The sequence below is a fragment of the Mustela nigripes genome, chromosome 3 (genome assembly GCF_022355385.1).
Source record: "Mustela nigripes isolate SB6536 chromosome 3, MUSNIG.SB6536, whole genome shotgun sequence".
NCBI classification, from domain to species: Eukaryota; Metazoa; Chordata; class Mammalia; order Carnivora; family Mustelidae; genus Mustela; species Mustela nigripes.
The window spans coordinates 107,443,520-107,464,202 of record NC_081559.1 but is presented as its reverse complement, the minus strand read 5'-3'; the positions used below and the strand labels follow the sequence as shown (position 1 = coordinate 107,464,202).

General features: G+C 39.2%; 1 protein-coding gene across 1 annotated transcript in view; it reads right to left on the bottom strand.

Annotated features, from left to right (window-relative positions):
* Positions 1-20,683, bottom strand: part of CNTNAP5 (contactin associated protein family member 5) — an 831,640-nt gene that overhangs the window by 64,985 nt on the left and 745,972 nt on the right. The window contains exon 20 of the mRNA XM_059394484.1: positions 2,167-2,297. Within this exon, the coding sequence (XP_059250467.1) occupies positions 2,167-2,297 (131 nt within the window). The remainder of the gene's footprint in view (positions 1-2,166; positions 2,298-20,683) is intronic.

Genomic DNA, 20,683 nt, shown 5'->3' with positions numbered 1-20,683 from the left:
TGGAGATCCCCTTAAGCCTCTGCTAGGTCTTTGGCTTTTACTGTACATGAGAAAGAAAACCATTGAAATGTTTGGATGGAAGAGCACTACCATCTGATTAATATTTTAATAGGATCTCTCTGGCTCCTGTCTTGAGAGCACACTGTAGGGGAACAAAAAACAAAAAGTGAAGGAGGTATCTGTCAATTAAGATGAAAATGTAAACTATAATAATCCAAGGAAGAAATGAGGGTGGCTGGGACGGGGTAGAAATTGGTGATCAACAGGATATTGCAGGTGAAGAAGAGAGATATCAGAGATGATACTATAATGTTTAGACTGAGGTGATGCAAGAATAGTGCAGTCATTAACTGACGTGTGGAAGATTATGGGGTAGGGAATGTTTAGGGAAATATTTTCAGTAATTCATTGTGAAATTTGTAACATTCAAGATGCCCAATGGACATTCAAAGAGATAAACCAAGTAGGCAATGATAGATAGGTCTGGAATTCAGAGAAAGGATTGGAGTTAGATGTACCTTTGGGATTAATTAATCAGCATTCCATGGCACTTAAAGATGTGAGTCTGAGTGAGATTAGACACAGAATGAGTGCAGACACAAAGGAAATGAAGATGAGTCCTGCGATGCTCCACTTCAGATGACGATGGGAGGGCAATGAAAGAGAAAACAAGGAGCAACTAGCAGATACCGAAGAAACAGCAGGTCAAAGTGATGTCCTACAAGCTAAATAAGAATTTATCTCAAGAGCTAAGGCATTACTATGTCAAATGCCAATGGGAGGACAATTAAGGAAATGATTGTTAGATTATGTAAGACTACTGGTGTTTTGAGAAGTATAATTTTAGTCCACCGCAGAGAAAAATCCTTTATTGGCTTAAGAAAAAGGAAGTGCAGCTTGGAAGACCAATTATTTAAACATTTCCAAGGATGTAGGCAAAAAAACTGAAAGAAAAAATGGGACACTGTATGAAGTCAGACAAGAGAGATGTTCCCCTCCCTGATGTAGAGAGTGTTTTTTGTCATGTTGTATTGTGTTGTGTTGTATTGTAGTTACATTTGTAATGCATGCAAACCTTGCATGTTTATGCTTTGGGAAGTCATCCAACAGAACTAGGAAATGTTGACAAAGGAGGGGAAGATGCTATACTGATGTTCTTCAGTGGGGTAAGAGACCTGTTCCACAAGTCATGGAATCAGTCTTAGATAGAAGCCCTGTCTGCTCATATTCACCAACATGAGGGAGACAGAGTGCCTGAACACCAATGCATGTGGGTGGGTGTATGTGGTGGTGAGAGTGTGCAGGCATTCTAAATGCTACATTTATCACAAGAAAGAAGAAAACAAAGTTAACTTGTGCAAGTAAAGATAGGGTTGTAATTGTTGTGGTGTAAGGAGAAAGAAGGAGGTTTAAAATTACCATCTAGGTGATCCAGAAAGTGAAAGATTAAAAAAATAATAATAATAAGAGGCACTTGCTATACAGATGGAAGGGCTCACTTGAGGTCATGATTTGAATAGGATGAGCTGGACTCTGCCACTTCTCTCGCCTGATCCTTGCCTTTTATACCAAGACCAATGGAATTCCAGTGTACCTGCCACACACTATAACCTGCTGGACCTCTTTGCTTATTCTCATGTAGACCCACCGTCTGAGCATTTCTTTCCCTCCTCCAGTTTGTCAGTTCCTAGTCACCTTCATTACTCAGTTTATTCCTAACTTTATCCAAGAAAAAAATACTGATGCCAGAAGAGATCAGTGACATCATCTATGTTCCCATATCTGTGTAATTTCAACCCTAGCCCTTGCGAGTCTCTTGTGATTTTCTCTTCAGCTGTGTGTCTTCCTCTTATACTCCAGTTCGGGGTTACCAAACTTGATCGAGCTTCAGAATCACCTGCTACCCCTCTTGCAAAGAAGTTTTGATTAAGTAGATCTGATGTCAGGCCCCAAAATCTGCATCCCTATCAAGGTCTCAGGTGATGTTGGTACTGGTAGGAAGAGGGGAACACACTGTAGTTCAATTTTGTTCAGTTCTTCAAAAGCTGGAGTCAAGTATCTGTCTCTAGAACTTGGCTGCACACTTGGTTTAGGGTAGAAGCTCAGAAAATTTTACTGAACAGACAAAGCATATTTGGCTGAATGAGAAGAAGAGAAGTAAGGTACCTGAATTGTAAGCTCTCTTCCCTCCCGGTTAATGTTCAGGTGGTGCATCCTTCTGTTAGCAAAGTTCTCTGCATCAATATTGAAAACGTGGGTTTCTTCCTTGCTTAGCTGATAGCGAACCTGTAAGCTTCCTTGAAAAAATATTAGAAATTAGAGTTAAACATAGGATTCATAAAATGCAAAAATATTATCAGATTGTCTTAGTTGATCATTACTGTTTTCTAAGGATTTATATATATCCTTTTATTATCCAAATTTTTAAAAATGCTATATTAGTACATGTATATAGTGTATAGCATACATATATTACTATTTGTATATACATATATCCTATATATTATATTATTATATATATATACTATATGTACTATACAAATTTCATTATTCAAATTTTTTAAAATGCTGTATTATTATGACATCTGGGTCCATATGGAAAATCCTGAGTACATGTGCAAAATTTGTGTGTGTTGTGCGTGTGTGTGTGTGTGTGTGTGATGAAAAACCATAATGCCAGGTTGGAATATAAAAGAAGTTCAAGTCTATTGTGTAATTGGATTGTCAAAACTTTAATAAGATAGAATCCTTTTCCATTCTCTCTTCAATTCCTACCACTTTTTATAATTCCTTTACTTCCTAATTGCCTTCATGGAATTTCATACTACATAATGTGAAATAAGATTATAAAATCATCTAAGCCAGAATAGAAAAAAAACATTTGGCCTATTAGACCGATACACAATTGAATCAGTTGATACAAGAACCACTACAGCTAATGCTGGTTTTTCCCTGGTTCGTTTGCTCTCTCTCTTTTTGGCTCTGTCTGTTGCATATTTCTACATATGGTTTCCTAACTATTATCGTCTGGGTTTTTATCACTTAAATATGAATACTAGCTCTGGAGCAGTAGCATATTTGGTGCTGAGAGTTGCTGAGTTGCAGTGGTGGTGCAAATGTTCAGGTATAGGGCAAGGGGACCTGGCCACAGCCAGCCTATGATAAGGAAACACCCTTTATGTGCACTGGTGGGTTGTTCAGTGGCATGCTCTTCCAGACTCCTTCCAGTTCTAAGAACTGGAGTGTTTTCATGTCTATTTCAACCCAATAAACTAAATCAGAATGTGATAATTATGTGTTAGGTACGGTGATGAGGACCACATTTCTTGAGGGTATTTGGAGTCTTGCCATTCCACTGTCTGGGTAATTCATATACACATGCAGATTCTGCAAATGTATTCTGTATGCATTTGTCCATTTTAAAATAACTTATATTTTAAACCTCTTCTCTAACACCTGCTTCACAATGATCCATCTTACATGTTAACAATCTCATAGGGACCATGTCTATCAGAGTTTTCTGAAGCATCCCCAACATCACAGTTTATGTCTAAAATACTGCAACCAGTTCTTCTAGAGCCATACAAATACTGATATCAATTTCTTAGGAGTTTTGATGCAATCATTATCTTCTCCTACAGGCTCTGCTCATTTCTACTTTAACAGGTACTGGACTGTGTTATTTGTATACTCACCTGTCTCTCACACAAATTTCTAAGCACCTTGAGGATCTGCACATATCTTAGATTCCCAGCGTCTGGACTATGGTAAATGCTCAGTAAATTTTAAAGGAAACAAGCAAGCAAGCAAGGAGGGAGGCAGGAAAGAAGAGGGAAGGAGGAGACGAGGGAGGGAGGGAAGGAGGGAGGGGAGGAGAAAGGAAGGAAGGAAGTTAAGAAGGAAGGGAGGAAGGCAGGCAGGAAGGAAGGATGAACAAATTCAGTGGGGCTTAGAAACTTTTATATCTAAAGAAATAACTCCTCTGAAACAGTACAAATCTAGGGGATACATATTCTCAATAAATTCAGAGGCCAATGAATTATTCTTAGAAACTGTTTCACCTTGGTATTTACTGACTCAAAGCCGGGAGAACTTCAGAAGAACACAAGGAGTGGTATGCCTGAGGAAGTGGATAATTCCTGAAGGTTCCAACCAATTGGCTTGAATATTTTGTCTCTTTTTAGTGTTTAGGGTTCTATCTCTTTCCCATGCATCTGGATTTGCCTTATATATCTAGTCCAGTCGTTTTCAAATTGTTTGCAAATTAGAGCACTTTTGGGGGCCTTGACTTCAGTGTTGTGCTTTTGAGCCCCATGTTGGGTGTAGAGATTACTTAAAAAAATAAAATATTTAACAAAACAGAATATTTTATTAAATGAAACCTAAAGTGAAAGTTACAGAAAGCAGAACAACCCTGGAGCTTCTTGAGTTGACACAAGAATGGGAGGCTACCTCTAGGCTGCTGATGCCACTGTCCTCTCCCCTCCACCCACCTTCACCCCAAAACCTCATGTTGGCCCAAAGAACTCTTTGGTCTCCCAGAAGCATAGTAGAAAACCTTGACTCTTCGGAGTGACAACTCAGCCTATTAGGATTTGGTTACATCTGTCCTGGACAGCTTTGTATCACTCATGTGCACCTCACAAGACATCCTATAGAGCAGTCTCTCCCTGCAGTCCTGACCATTGGGACTGCACATTCCAAATACTCATAGGCCCATAGGTTTGACAAGCTTACAGTTGGATTTGTCTAGGCTTTAAATTGATCAGTGACAGATCATCTCTACATATCTATGTGGATGTTTCTAGCTGAGGAGAGAGACCTTCAGGTTAAGGAGAAGCCATGCTCTCCTTGGGAGATGTTGGATCTCTTTTCTCTTTTTTCTTTTCTTTTTTTTTCTCCTTAAACAACATAAATTTATTATATCTGGACAATAGTTCTGGATTCTAGAAGTACAAAATGTTTTCTTAAAGGCTCTAGGCTAGGATACTTTTATGCCTCTTCTTCGCTTCTGGTGGATGCTGGCAATCCCTGGCGTTCCTTGGCTTGTAGATGCATCACTCAGATGTTCTTTATCTTCACATGATCTTCTTCCTGGTCTCTCTGTTGGCCCTATTCAAAACTCTTCTAATATTCAACAAAGGATACCACATACCATTTAGCAGGTCATTTTATTATTCATATCCTGCTCGATAATTGTCTATTCATAAGCATGGGAAAAAATGAAGTAGAAACTAAAAATTGAAAAGTCCAAATAATATCCAGTTGAATTCTTGAATTAGCTTTAGGGTAAAGATTCTTTCATCTCAGTCACTTAAAAACATGATTTTGTTTTCTTTTTTCTTACCGGTTCCCACTTTTCCAGTGTTCTTACTCTACTGTCTTCCACGCTGCCATTAGTGTGACTATTATAACACATATTCAGTCTTGCAACTCTAGCACTTAAAAAAATCCTAAGCCTCCTTAATTCTGTATGATATATTCCAACTTCTTAGCCTGATGTACAAAGGTTTTTTTTTTAAAACCTTTCTAACTTTATCACATACATATTTTTCATATCTGAATCATACCTGAATACTCAGCATCTTTCCAAATAATGCACTTCTTTACCTCTGTGTGTTTTTCTTTTCCTCTGCCTCCTCTTCTTCCTGGCAGGTTACACGTCATTCTTTTACATCCAGCTCATGTGACCCAAGTCTTCACTAACCCTTAAGGGCGGCATAATCTACTATATTGCCACTGTGCTCACTTTTAGTAACAAACTCAATTTATCATGTTTACATTGTCTTTCCTCTTGAATTTAAGGCCCCTAGGAGGGGTAATTGCCTATTCATCTTTGTATCTATAAAGTATAACACAGGGTTGGCTATCATAATCCTCCAGAAGATATTTTTTGAATAAAAATCCATTCTGGAGAATTTTATTAACACTCCACCAAAATTATGAACTAAAAATTATTCAATGCCTAATGTGTGCCAGATACTAAATAAATGAATAGTTACAATATTTTAGTTTTATTTTTAAGAAGTTTATAATCTAGTTGAAAGCAAAAGCAAGGTCATACACGCCTACTGTATTTTAGACATTTAATTCTGTATTAAAGATACTTCTATTCTTTTCTCTTTTTTTTAAATTTTGTTTATTTATTTCAGAGAGTGAGAGAGAGGGAGAGAAAAGGAGTGGAAAGCAGAAGGAGAAGCAGACTTTCCACTGAGCAGAGAACCCAATGTGGGGCAGGATCCCAGGACCCCAGGATCATGAGCTGAGCTGAAGGCAGATGCTTAACTGGCTGAGCTACCCAGGTGCCCCTAAAGATATGATTTCCTTTTTTTTTTTCTTTTTTATTTTATTTTTTTTTCTTTAAATAGGCTCTATGCCCAGTGTGGAGCCCAAAGAAGGGCTCAAACTCACAACCCTGAGATCAAGACTTGAGCTGAGATCAAGAGTCAAATGCTTAACTGACTGAGGTATCCAGGTGCCCCAAGATATTGATATTTTTAAATTAAATCTTCAGATCAGGAACTAGGTTTTCAGGGATGTAAACAGCTACACAAATAAAGAATGATAATAAAAATAAGGAGAAGAAGATTCAAACTCAGAAGTACAGAACTTCAAAGTACATGTTCCCTCCAGTATAGCATCCTGACTCCAAAGAGATGTGTGGTGGGGAAGATGGATGAGTGGTTGGGCAGAGATGTTGATGGTGGAGCAAAGGGAAAGGTAAATGATTTGACAGAACATACACATTTTGTGAATTCAAAATGATGATGCTGGTAACTAGTGCATCACTGAATTCTCCTGAAACCAATATTGCACTGTAAGTCAACTAACTAGAATTTAAATAATCTGAAAATGAAAACAAAAATTATGAGCAGTTAAAGGGCTGAGGTAATGAGATAGTGTTTTTCAGAGAAAGAGGTTTGTTGGAGGAAGGTAGAAGTTAGCTAGGAAAACAAAATAGAACAAAATATAAGGTGATATGCTTATGCAGTTGTAGAGATTTAAGAACAATGCTGTTGAGTTTTATCATGCTTGAAGCAGTAAAGCTGTAGGCCATTAGCATTGATGAGCATATTAGCAGAACATGCACCCAACCAACCTTCTCATTCTGAAAGATGGAAAAAAAAAATTAAGATCCTGCATGTTGAGGGGAAACTTGGAGAGATTAGTAGAGAGAGACCAGGCAAAGAAGGTTCACACCAGAGTAACAAAGAATCTGGACTTGTGCTTGTAAAGAGGGGTCCCATAAAGGGCTTTAGACATATGAGTGACTGGCCTGACGTACAAAAATTGGTATCTAAAGAAAATTAGCCTACATACCCAGGGTGCATGGCAGATCTAAAGGCTCTTCCACCAGCATGGCCAGTTCTCACAACATCCACAACCTCCTGTCACCATATTTACTAACCTATCAATTTCTAAACCCGTGTCTTTTACCTTCTATTATTTAACTTATATAAACTGTCCATGATCTCACCTAATATCATTTTATGCATTGCTTCTCATCCTTCTCATGTACTTGAAGACATCACTTAGCCAACATACCCTACTTTTTTTTTTTTTTAAGATTTTATTTATTTGACAGAGAGTAACATAGCAAGAGAGGGAACAAAAGCAAGGAAGTAGGAAAGGGAGAAGCAGGCTTCCCACTGATCAGGGAACCTGACACAGGACTTGAACACAGGACCCTGGGATCATGACCTGAGCTGAAGGTAGATGCTTAATGACTGAGCCCCAACATCCCCCTTCCTTTACAATCTTTTTTATTGTTGTTTCATCCTCTGTATTGCTTCATTTCCATTAACATTTTTTCCTATCTTAAAGGAGAAAAAATGAAAAGAAAACTCTTCAACTTTTTTAACTTTAGCCATTGCCGTTTTTCTCTGTTCTCTTTTGGTCTGCAATAAAACTCCTGAGGCTTTATCTATATTTCCTGTCTCCAATTCCTCTCTCCCATCTACTTCTAAACTCCCTCCAATAAGATTTCACCCCTGGGTCTCTCCTAAAACTTCTATTGCTGAGGTCATTAATGACCTTCATGTTGCTAAATCTAATTTTCCACTTAAAATCCCCATCTTAACTCCCCTTAACTCTCCTTAACATTCTATACAGGTCACTCTCTTCTCTGTAAAATTCTTTATTTAGCTTCCAGGACATTCTCTCTCCTAGTTTCCTTCCTTCTTCACTGGCCATCTTTCTCCCTCTGCATCACTGATTCCTCTATTTCTGCTTGCCCTCTTAATGTTCAAGTACAAGGGCTCAGTCTATGGACTTTTCAATACTCACTGCCTTGACAATCTCATCCAGTGATAGGGTTCCAATGTTATCTTTTTGATATCCTAGAATTTCTGTTACACATAATTTGGAAAGCTGTAAGTTTGAAATCAAAGTGTCAGCATTTTCACAAGTCTTCTAAAGACTCCAGGGGAGAATCTTTCCTGTATTTTCGTAGTTTCTTCTGGGACCTGACAATCTTTGATGTTCCTTGTCTTACATCGGCATTATTTCAATCTCTGCCTCTATTGTCATGTCACATGTCCTTCTCTCTGTGTGTCTCCATGTGTCCCTGAGTCTATGTATCCCTATCCCTTCTTCTTTTTTTTTTTTTTAAAGATTTTATTTATTTATTTGACAGAGAGAGTTCACAGTAGACAGATAGGCAGGCAGAGAGAGAGAGAGAGAGAAGCAGGCTCCCTGCTGAGCAGAGATCCCGATGCGGGACTCGATCCCAGGATCCTGAGATCATGACCTGAGCCGAAGGCAGTGGCTTAACCCACTGAGCCACCCAGGCGCCCCCCTTCTTCTTATAAAGATACCAGTCATTGGATTTAGGATCTACTCTAATCCAGCATGACTTTACCATAACTAGTTAATTGTACTAACTAATTAAGTTGTGTTAAGTTGTGCCATTTCTACATAAAATCACATTCTGACGTTCTGAGGTGAATTTGGAGGGACACTACTGAACCCAGTATATTATCTAAATGTAGACCAATTCCAAATTTCTATCTCCAGATTGGTCTCCCCTGCCACCTGCAGGTTCCTCTATACAATTACTTTCTCAACATCTCTACTCAGATGTCTAATAACCTCAAACCTTAAGATGCCCAAGACAGAATTTATGATCCTCTTTTCTAAACCTGTTCCTTCCATAACTTCCCACACAGAAGTGGCAAGCCTCTACTTCCCGGCGATTGGCCCAAAAAATCTTAGAACCTCCCCTCATGTTTCTTTGTCTCATACCCTATTTCCAGCAGAGTATGACATAATTTTATGCACCCCTTTTAAAATATATGCTGAGGGGCACCTGGGTGGCTCAGCGGGTTAAAGCCTCTGCCTTTGGCTCAGGTTGTGATCCCAGGGTCCTGGGATCGAGCCCCGCATCGGGCTCTCTGCGGAGAGCCTGCTTCCTCCTCTCTCTCTGCCTGCCTCTCTGTCTACTTGTGATCTCTATCAAATAAATAGAAATAAAATCTTTAAAATAAAATAAAATATATGCTGAGTCCAACTATTTCTTTACCTCCCATCAATTCCATTATGACCCTAATCTAAATAGCCAACATTTCTAATCAGATGATTTCAATAGCCTCCTAACTACTCCTCTTCTAGAGCTTCTTATAGACTATTCTTACCAGAGCACCTAGAACAATCTTGTTAAATCATATATATCGATAAAAATCAGATGAGTTGCTGTAAATCAGATAAACTACTTCCCTGCTCAAAGCCCTTTCCTTATTACCTTCCCCATTCCCCTTTCTCACTGGGACCCAGTCATGATGCTTCCCTTAACAAGCAAATATCTGTCTCAGACTTTGCATTTTCTGTTTTCTCTGCCTGGAACACTTTTCTCTGAATATACCCATGTGTCCCCCAAAAACCCACACCCACTCCAAAATCCTCCAAGTCTTTGCTCAAATACCACCTGTTTAAAGAGTTCTCTGATGGCCATGTTAGAAACTGTGAGACCCTCGCCTCACTTATATGTATTCCTGACCTCTTGACCCAGCTCTCCCCCCCACACACACACAGAGCTTATCATCTTGCAACATTTTGCTTATTGTTAACATTTATTATTTATTGTCTGTATCTGTATACTAGAATGTCAGTTCCATAAAGGCAGAGATTTAATAAAATGGAAGAGTCCAAAACAGAAAATATGAATAATATTCCCTACACTTAGGGGAAATATTGTTTTAGTCATACAAACTGATTCTGAGTCACTATGTAAAAATATTCCTTACAAAGACTTTGGTAAGACACTGTAGAAAAGTCTGTTTTGTTTTCAAATAACTAGTTTTTAGAGTACTTATCACCATCCTGCTCTTTTCTTAATTCATACTTTTTTTTTAACTTGTTTAGTGATTTTCATTATCTATTTAATTATAAGCTCCATAACTGAACTTTACCTGTATTTTTTTCCTGGGGTATACCCAGTGTAGAGAAAAAAATGCCTAGCTTCTAGTGAGGGGTTCAATAAATATTTATTGATTTTTTTTAATAGACTGAAGGAGTGAATGGTTTTGGTGATATATGAAAAATATTTCTTTTATGTCACCCATGCTTCAACATATAGGGTTGATCATGATAATTTCAATAGTTTTCATTGTTACAGCTATGAATGTTAGGTATTGTTATGGGTATAATTAATAGTATTAAATAGGAGTTGACTATTTTGTTCTAGGGATTGTCTAAACTTTTTTCCTCATACTTCATCTTTATACATACAGATTCTTGTTTTACACTAACTTTGCATACAAAGAGAATATAGTTTGTCTAACCTGTTACCAGTCATTTCACACAGCTCTTCCCTCTAATCTAACTGTAATCTGGATTTCCTTGTAGGGTAGTAGTCATGCTTTAGGTCTCTTCTTTTATATGCACCCTCCATAGAAAAATAAAGGCCTTTTGGAGGAAGGCATATGTCTGCATGATAATCCTACTTAGCTAGACTTCACAAAGAAAACACTAAAAACCAATTTGCGGCCACTTTGAAGCCAAACTCGGTTGTCCAGAGCTTGTCCACAAATCACTGCATGCACAACCGAATGCTAAATTTAGTGAAATGCCTCTAAAATTAAAAAAAAAAAAAGTATTTTTTAAGCTTCTTGGAAAAAGCATACATTTATACTGACAGTACTGCAAGCCTCATGGAAGATAAAGTCGATTTCCATGGCAAAGTTAAACACTAAGGTTGTTCTTCCTATTTCTATCTTGGAAGGTGAGGAGAGATTAGAACTGAAAAGAATCAGTTATCCTGGAAAAAAAAAAAAAAAAAAAAAACCTCAGCTATTTGAGAATTTCTCATGAGTCAGTAACTGCAATGCGCTGAGCATTCCCAGATCCACTCAGCTATGATGATTTTCTAGGGCTCAATTCATTTCTTATTTAAAAACAACCTTGAAAACTCTCAGAGGAAGTCGTAAACAGGTACCAAATCCTCCAGCTTATTCGGCGATGGGTTCTGGTTTACTTCATTGAACCCTATTCTAAGCACCTTAATAAGTAACAATTATCGTCTTCTATTTCAGTGGTTCTGTTTATGTTTGCACAAAATATTCCTCAACCTGTCTTACCTTTAACTCAAAAGTCATTTGCATAGCAATAGTCCCATTACTGGGAATAAACGCAGACCAACTGCTCCTCTTCCATGGTACTCTGTCCAAACCCCTGTTTCCTTATGGTTTACATTATGGAACGATCCTCTTTTTTTAATTTAAAAAAAAATACATTGAATGACAAAATTAGGAACTGAATTTATTTTTGTTTTTATTTTTCAAATGATATATTTGAAATCAAACAGTTTCCTCTGGCTCAGATTTGTTCTCCGAATTCAGTCTTTACAGCATGTGTAAAAGGCACAGATCCCAAAACTCCATGGGAAACACTGTCTGGTGTTTTATGGGCTTAGAGATTTCATTGAGCTACTAAAGATCTATTTTCCTTTCTGCTGAGACCCAATTAGAGTTCACTTACATTTAAAAACTATCTCCTCTTATTTGTATATGATTTATGGGGTTTGAAGGCAATAGTCATTAGAACTCAACATAGTAATTAGTCTTTAAAGTATTCAGGATGAGGCGGCTTTGTAAATTTTATGCTCACTTTTTATGATCCAATTGCTTTTGAATATAGATGCTTTTGATCATGGCACTTAAACTTTACATTATTTGGAACTAATGTTAGCTATTCATGTATTTATGAACATTCACACACAAAAAAAAATTTGATGACAACAGGTACTGACAGTATGAAACGATGCAAATCTGCAGAAATACTGGGCCACGATTTGCGACTTGTTACCGGGTTGGCTGAAATGCCACTGAGAACCCGCACTTCTACTGGCAGCTGGTGCTTATTTCTTTCCATCACCCATGGTGGCCGATATGGAGCTTGGCAGGAGTAGGCTTCCATCAACATGCAGCACACAGGAGGGACACACCATGATGTTCCAGGAATGGTGTTATGAACACTTGCTTGAAGAAGAAAGACAAAGCTTTTCCCCCAAGACACACACAGCCTAGTGAGTGACCCAGGACCATAAGAAGACTAGTACCATACAGTGAAGACAAATACCGAAAACACATCTGTTGTGTGAAAAAACTGGAAAATCAGGGAAGGATTGCCAGTGGTGGCGATAACCCCTGAACTGGAGTCATAAAGAACACACAAAACCTGGTCACACAGGCAAGAGGACAAAAGGAAGAAAAAGATGTAATAGCAAGTCAAAGGTAGGGAGAAGCAACAGAAGAGGGTGTGCATGTCTGTGGTTGGATGGAATGCAGGTGTGCACATGGAGAATAAGCAGAAGATAATCAATTGAATATAAATCTTGTGTTCCTTAAGGAAGCCATTACCTCTAGGGAGCCATTATTTCTTCAAATCATAATTTTGCCTTTTCTAAGTGTTATTTATAAAGATAATTTCAAAAGTGCTGCTCTGGATGACAATCTTGATACATTTTCTAGTGATGTCACTCGAGGACTGAGGCCAGCAGTGATTGACCCAGAGCACAAATATATCCATGTGATGGGGAGAGGAGCCAACCTGCACTTAATAATCAGGTCTAAAAGTATTTTAGCATCTAATACTGTGCACACCACTTGGCAATGGTGAAGAACGAAGACTTAAAAAAAAAAAAAAGTTGAGCATAGAACCATGATTTGTTAAAAAGCTTACAGGTGTGAAAGGTGTAGCATGGTCAGAATGGCACCCAGATGCCTGGGCTTTTGTGTTTTCCTGATGCCCGTCAATGCCATGCAGCCTGCCAAGTGCAGAAATTACAGAGCAGTCAGTGCTGGCTTCAGGCACTTCCATAAATGAAAATATAAATGATGGTCAATTAGAGATGATTTCCTAAACCATTTTCTACAATCATTAACAAATAGTGTAACTAGCTCATGAATAACTTCAGGCACTTTTCACAATGCAAAATCATCAAGATGTAACCACAGGATCCTGTTTAATGGCACAGAGACAATAGCATGAGGCCTTTCTTGGTGGGTAGGGTTTCTTCAACAGGGAGTCCCACCTGTTCAGAAATGAAGGCCCCGGGTCGCCTGGGTGGCTCAGTTGGTTAAGCGGCTGCCTCCGGCTCAGGTCATGATCCCAGCATCCTGGGATCGAGTCCCACATCGGGCTCCTTGCTTGGCAGGGAGCCTGCTTCTCCCTCTGTTTCTGCCTGCCACTCTGTCTGCCTGTGCTTGCTCTTGCTTCTCTCTCTATGACAAATAAATAAATAAAATCTTGAAAAAAAAAAAAAAAAAAAAAAAAAAAGAAAGAAATGAAGGCCCCATCCAGAGTGTTGTCCCTTTTAGATACCTTATTCCTTCTTATTCCAGCATGCGCCTTAGCCATGGAAATGGAAACTTGCATTTGAGAAAGCTCAGAGAATGGGTTAAAAATAAAGTTTACTGAGTGCCTATCCCATGCCAAACTTGTAAAAGCTCTTGTGTATTCATATGGGACATTTCACTTGATAAGGGAGTAAAGGAACAGATGGGGATGTCCTAAGATGCAGACCTAAAGAGCCTGCTTCTGGCTCTTCCCCAAGACCCCTTCCCAAGAGTCTCGTCCCACTCCTAAAAGGAGCCAGCCACTTCCCTGGGTCAGAGGCTGTGACATGACAACAATTTGGAACAGTTATTATTTTTGTTACAAATGAGAAAAAGTGAAGCTCAGGGAAATTAAAAAGTCTCAGTTGCAACAGGAGGTTTTGAACCCAAGGACTATACTGCTCTGTTTACCTGCTGCCATGGATTTGAGGTAGATAAGAAGCTGGGGGAGGGTCTCCACCTCCAGATCTGAGGCAGAACAGAGAGAAGAGAGGACAGTAGCAGCCCAGAATACTTTGTTTTTCTCCTCCACCTCTTGTGTCTGAATATGAAGTACGAAAGAAATGAAATAAGAACAAAGAACATCTCCCCCCTATACCCACAACATACTAACACACTCACACCCTCTTACCCAGGCACACTTACACACATGAAATACCCTTGCCTAACTATGCAGTTTAATCTTTCAAAAAGATGTACACATTACATATGCACTGAAGAGAAAAGACAAGAAACTTTGTTCTCTACTGAGATGATGAATTTTATGAAGTAGAACAAAGAAAAGAAAGAAAAGTAGAAGAAAGAAAAAAAGAAAAGTAAGCAAGAGCAAACATTAGTAATAGTCTTGGAGGAAAAAAAATAATAAAAGGCCATATAATTAAGCCTCCACATTTTTTTGTCTGCTGAGCACCTACTATGTGCTTTTTTTTTTTTTTCCTGGACATTCAGACTGCACAGTCAAGGATTCTGCTCTCATGGAGCTCACACCTCCCAGTGAAGATGGAAAGTAAACCTAATTTTATAAACAGAACAAATGCCATGACCTAGGGGAAATGTTCCAGCTTTGATGCGAGAATTTAACAGGTGGAAAGGTGGCCACCTCATTCAAGGACATCCCCCAATATTCTACAATGCCTAAGCCATGCATTGACTTCCCACTGACCTGCTTTTCTCTTTCACTTTCCTCTGTATCAACAACACATTTACCTTATTTCATCATGCCTGACAGCCTCACTTCCCTGTGAAGAACCCTCCCTACCTATCAATATAATTAAGTCAGAAGACTTAAATTACCTAATCTTATCTCAACCTATTAGCCATCTCCCCCTAATCCCCTCCTGTTGTCCTATACTGCAGCCAAAAGAGGTTCACAGGCGTTAAAGTTTTTCCTCCACCGTTCTTACATATAGTCAGGGCTGCCAGAATATCTGCCAAATGAAGGAATGAGCACATTCCAGAAAACCTGTGCATACTAAGAGAGCTAATGTTACTTTTTTACTACATCAAATATATTTGTTCACTCATGAAACACTGAAAGAGAGACAGGTGTGCTTTTCTTGAAAGAAAAATAAAATAATTACATTGGTGTTTTCCACTGTTTAGCAAAGATCTCCAGAGCTCCCCAAGTTCCTTATGATTGACAATACATTCTAGTTTAGAGAAAAGAGCTTTTAAAGCAGGAAGCTTTCTGAAAGGAAGTTCAGCTCCCCATGTAAAAGCTATGCATGCCAGATGCTACAGGGCTGTATATACCATCCCATGAGTTTGAGTTTAACTGCAAGGGTTGAGGAGTTAGTGAAGTTTCTAATGGAGACAATATTGTGGGATATATTTTGGAAAAATTGCAGTGAAAAACTCCAGGCCTCAGTGCCTTAGAACAGCTAGGGACAAGAGCCCTGCAAACCATCTAAAGGCCTACAGGCATAGTCAAGGCCAGATTGGATAAGAGAAAAGGTAATTTTGAGAGGGCACACCAAGATCATCAGGGTTTGATGAAAGGATGGGTGTGTTAAGGCAAAGTGAAGAACCATGACAAAGGGTTCCAGGCCTGGGGATGCTCTGTACCAGCTGACCCCCTCACATCACTCACCTCATTCTCTGTGGGCAGCGCGACCACCTGTCAGCAACTCCACACACTTCTGTCTGCCTACAAAGAGTGTCTGTAGGTGCTATCTCCTCTATATCTCCTCTGCAGGAATCCACCCCACCCACCTACCTTCCCCCATTTCTCCCCCAGGGAAACCCTCTTTGGCCCCTCCCCCAGTTTTGATAGGAGGAAACTTTTCTCACAGAAAACTGCAGAGTTTATAATTGTTTCTCTTAGTGTATTAACATATGACTCTTCCAAAGAATTTAAGATCCAGGAAGACAGAGGTGCTCTCTCTTTTGCTCACCTCTGTGTCTTCAGTACCTATCAAAGACGTCTGGTATGTGGTAGTTAGTAAACAGTCATCTAAAGAATGAAGGTATTAATTAATAGCTTTGAATAACACTGGCAATATGGAAAGGAAAGACGAGATTTAAAAATGGGACAAAAGCAGGTTTTAACTACTAAAATTTATGTGAGGTATTAAGGCTATAATATAAATACAAAGTTAAAGGTAGCAAAAAACAGTAAGAAATGCGGGGACTAGAATTTTGGAGAAAAGCATTGGCTGGAAATAGACATTTAAGAGCCATTGACAGGGAGGTTGTGTGGATTGCAACCCAATTAGATTCAGTCAGCCATGTGTAATAAGATCTTGCTTTATGGTAATTTAGGAACATTGCTCTCCAGTTCAAAGACTGGTTATAATGTATGGGAATAATTTTTTTTTTCATAAGATGCTCCATATCCCTTCAAATGACAGAATCATGGTAGAATTACGGACATGGCGGTCCAGTTAAAATCTTGAGCCTGTGTGCCTATTGAAATGTTTTCTGAAAAGCAGGACAGAGTAATAGTTAAGATTAGCCTGTTGGCCAGGATCAGACCCCCGTGTCTCTCTATATTACCAGTGAGGTCCTAGGTAAATGGAACAGTCTCCCAGTACCTCAGTTCTTGTGTATGCAAAATAGGTATAGTCATAGCATTTACGTCATGAAGTCCTGAGAATCGAAGCCCTATTAAGAACTTTCAGAGTATCTGCAACATGACATTCATAAATGTTAGCTTGTGTCATAGTTATTACTTTGATTACTATGTAATCCCTGAAGCTATTTTGCAAGAATTACATATGGAATCAGGATAAAGGATGCATCATCATCATCATCATCATCATCATCATCATCATCATTATGGGCTTGATACTCCGAGTCATCATTTTTGTTGTTGTAAAATGATTCTGCAAAGAGCTGTATTAATGCAGCGCCATATTTAAGAGCTCCATTTACACAACAGGGATTTGGAAAAAAGCAAGAGTGGTGGTGAGTTCTGAAACAGCCACCTGGAGAGTTGGTCTCATTACCAATTGATATCAATTGAATGTGTACAATTTGCAGGGTAGACAGCAGCCGTGAAGAATTCTGAAAGACCTGATCCTTGTCTCAAGTTCAAATTTCTGCTCAGTGAAAGGGAGATTTCGGAACTGGTGATTTCCTAGGAGAAGCAAGTTTATATAGAAAGCAGCCAGTGGTTCTTATTTATTTACTGTTTTGCAAACAAATTAATCCTGCTTTTTCTTACAGGAGAAGATAGGAGGTGATTTCTTGCCCTAAAGAAGGGAGGGCTTCACTGAATGCTCAGGGAGGCATCAGCTTAAACCCTCAGAGATAGGTTTCTTAGAAGTCAAAGGCATTATTTATTGTTTGCAATTCATATTTGCAAAGTGCTTTGAGCTCCCTGGGGAAAGCTGGAATACAAACACTAGGTACATGTATAATTAATAACTCTTCAGTAGAGATTATGGCCTCTTTGGGTAAGAGTGTAGTTATACATTGACACTCATGGAAGATAGTTAAACAATTTCAGAACAACCCAAGGCATACTCCTGCTGGATGTAGGGAGAATTCATTTGCAGAGCACTCAAGAGCATGGATAGAAGCTGCCATGGACACAGCATGTTTTAGTCAGCCCCCACCTCAAGAGACCATATCACTTGGGTAATGACCCCCACTAGCTGTACCTGAGGATTGACAGGAAGGACAGTGATCATCATTACGACTAAATGTGCCAAGAATTCTCTCTGAGGAATTGTAAACCAAAACAGAACACCAATCCCCACTCCCAATTATCCCCTCTATAAACAGGTCACAAAATGGACACAGTGTTTAGTCTGAACAAATGGATACAATAAAAACCTGCAAAGGGGTGAGCTGTCTGTGGCAGAAGTAATTTTGATTTAGAGGCCACTTTTATTTTTAGATGGCATTATGATTTAAATATCTGCTCTTATTAGCTTCACACTCCTGCTACTAACACACAACTGGACTGTGTGTAGGCTCTGAGCTTTACAAAGCACCTGCCTAACCACCCAGTGACTCCAGAATCTTACTCACAGTTCTGAGGTGAATAAGTTTCTTAAATCTGCTTATATAGCCATTTTTCCCCTATAGCTATTTCCATTTCCCCTTGGAAAATGCTATATTTTTTTTCCCACTGTCTCTTCATCTTCTGTTCTACCCTCTCTATTTTAAATTTTTGTCTGGCTCACCAGAGAACAAAGTGGAGGGCTGCCCACCTCCATTTCAGGTCCCCTTTCTCTCTCCGATATGCTCTCAGTTAGGTCAGAGGAAGGACGGAGCTGTCACTCCTCTGACAGGGAGGGTGGAAGGGTCGATGCGCTTGTCACCACTTTAGAGTCTTCCTTATTGACACCAGCATGTGTGATCTGCGGCAAGGGATGTAATTCTTTGGTACATCTGTGCCAGGTCAGTCACATAGAAAGAATTGGTCAGCTGTTCTCTACTGTATGAACTTTAGCAAGTCACCTAAACTCCCTGTTCCCCAGAGGAAAATAAGAATATTTTTTAAAGGTTTTTATTTATTTATTAGAGAGAGAGAGCTAGCACAGAGGGAGAGGGAGAAGCAGACTTCCCACTGAGCAGAGGACTTGATCCCAGGATCCTGGGATCATGACCTGAGCTAAAGGCAAATGTTTACCCAACCTGGGTACCACAGGTAAGAATATTAATACCTGTTTTGCATATGTGATTTTGAAAAAGAGGGGAACCAAAACAACATTCAAAAAACAAACAAACAAACAAAAAGCAAAAAAAGACCTAATGTGGTCTCTAGCCTTGCACAACACATAGGAGACATTGAGCAAATACTAGTTTTCCAGAAGCTGGACACCAAGCTCCATGCCTAGGTACAGGGTGGTGCTAAATGCCATAGCAGGGTTGGGTTTTATGATTTTATGACTTAGACTCATTAGTACTATGTGTGGCTGTGGATGTTGCCACCCCAAAGGATGCTAACTCCTAGGCAAGTCACCCTGCATTCTAGAAGTTTGGCCGAAGGTGTCACATGGAACCTTTACCAAATTCTGCAGCACCCTTGACAATCTGGCAAAGTAAATGTGAGGCCTTAAAAAATATGCATTCATACAGATTGAGCAATTAACCAGGGCAATTGTTGAGGCCCCAAGATTCAGTAGTAAGTAACTCATTATACCATAAAAGAAGCGAAACATTAAAAATCAACCCCAATATTCAAGGACAGGAAAAATTGTGAACAAGTTGTCATCTAATACAATTTATCTGCCACTATATAAGTATAGGGAAAGATTCCATAACAAAATATTAAAGGACAATATTTCTAACACTGTATGCATAGTCTGATTATATTCGTATTTATATAGGGATAGATAGATAAAAGTCACATTAATTATGCTCTCTGTTGTATGCACTGTTATTTAATCCCGGAATAACCCTCCAGAGTGGGTATTAATTGTGAATCATTTTAAAGAGATCTTGAAAGCAAGTACAACAAAGGAAGGTTTTAAGGAGATACCTGCTGGGTATCCAAGTGGCACCTTCAATGCCATAGTGCACTCGAATCCATGGTAACAGTGTTACTCAGAGCTTCCCTGACACGATTTAGGGGAGCCCGCAGTCCTGTTACTTACAGATTGTGCTGTGTCAGTCTCTGCTTCCAGTGCCATTCAACAAGAAATATCTCTTGGCAGCTTGCAGAGGCCTTCTGCTGCCTCACCTCCCCTTTACAGCCTGGATATTTAAACATGAACTACCTCTCTCTGCGTGCAACAGCTGGCTAGGAAGCCTGTGCCTTAATTAGCCATTTCTCCCTGGAGATTTGCGCTCCGTAAATCCACTCTTCAGAGAAAGTACAGCTGGCGAGATGAAACAACAGAGTCAATTGTCTAAAAATTCATTTTTAAGGGAAACATCATTTGTGCATGCATGTGTGTGTGTAGAGGGGGGTTTTCTTTGAATAAAAACACTAGGCTTCAGGCTCTAGACTGAAAGCCTCTCAAAGCTGAAGTCTGGGTCATCAATAGTAAAGAATAGCTTCATCAATAGCTTTTAGAGCAGAATATCTGGTACAAATCTTGGATCTGTGAATTCATCAGCAGTTTATTTAAACCTGTTCTCTCTCAGCTCCATCATCTGTGATTCGGAAGTGTCTACTGCGTAGGGTGGCACTTGACATGGTGTCTGAAATGTAGTAAGTGCTATCTAAATGGTTCCCTTTAACCACTTGGTTTTTGTGTGCAAGGCACATGGTGGGTCCCTGTTAAACAGATACTTACATTATTCTTCTAGAGAAGCTGGTTCTCTGGCAAATGAATTATACAAACAACTGAGGAATGACTAAGAGAAGACAGAACCTGCATTTTTTGAAAATGTGGCAAGTATGGTTTTAGGTGTTCTACAAATTCTTCTTTTTCATAACAGAATTAAAAGAGAGG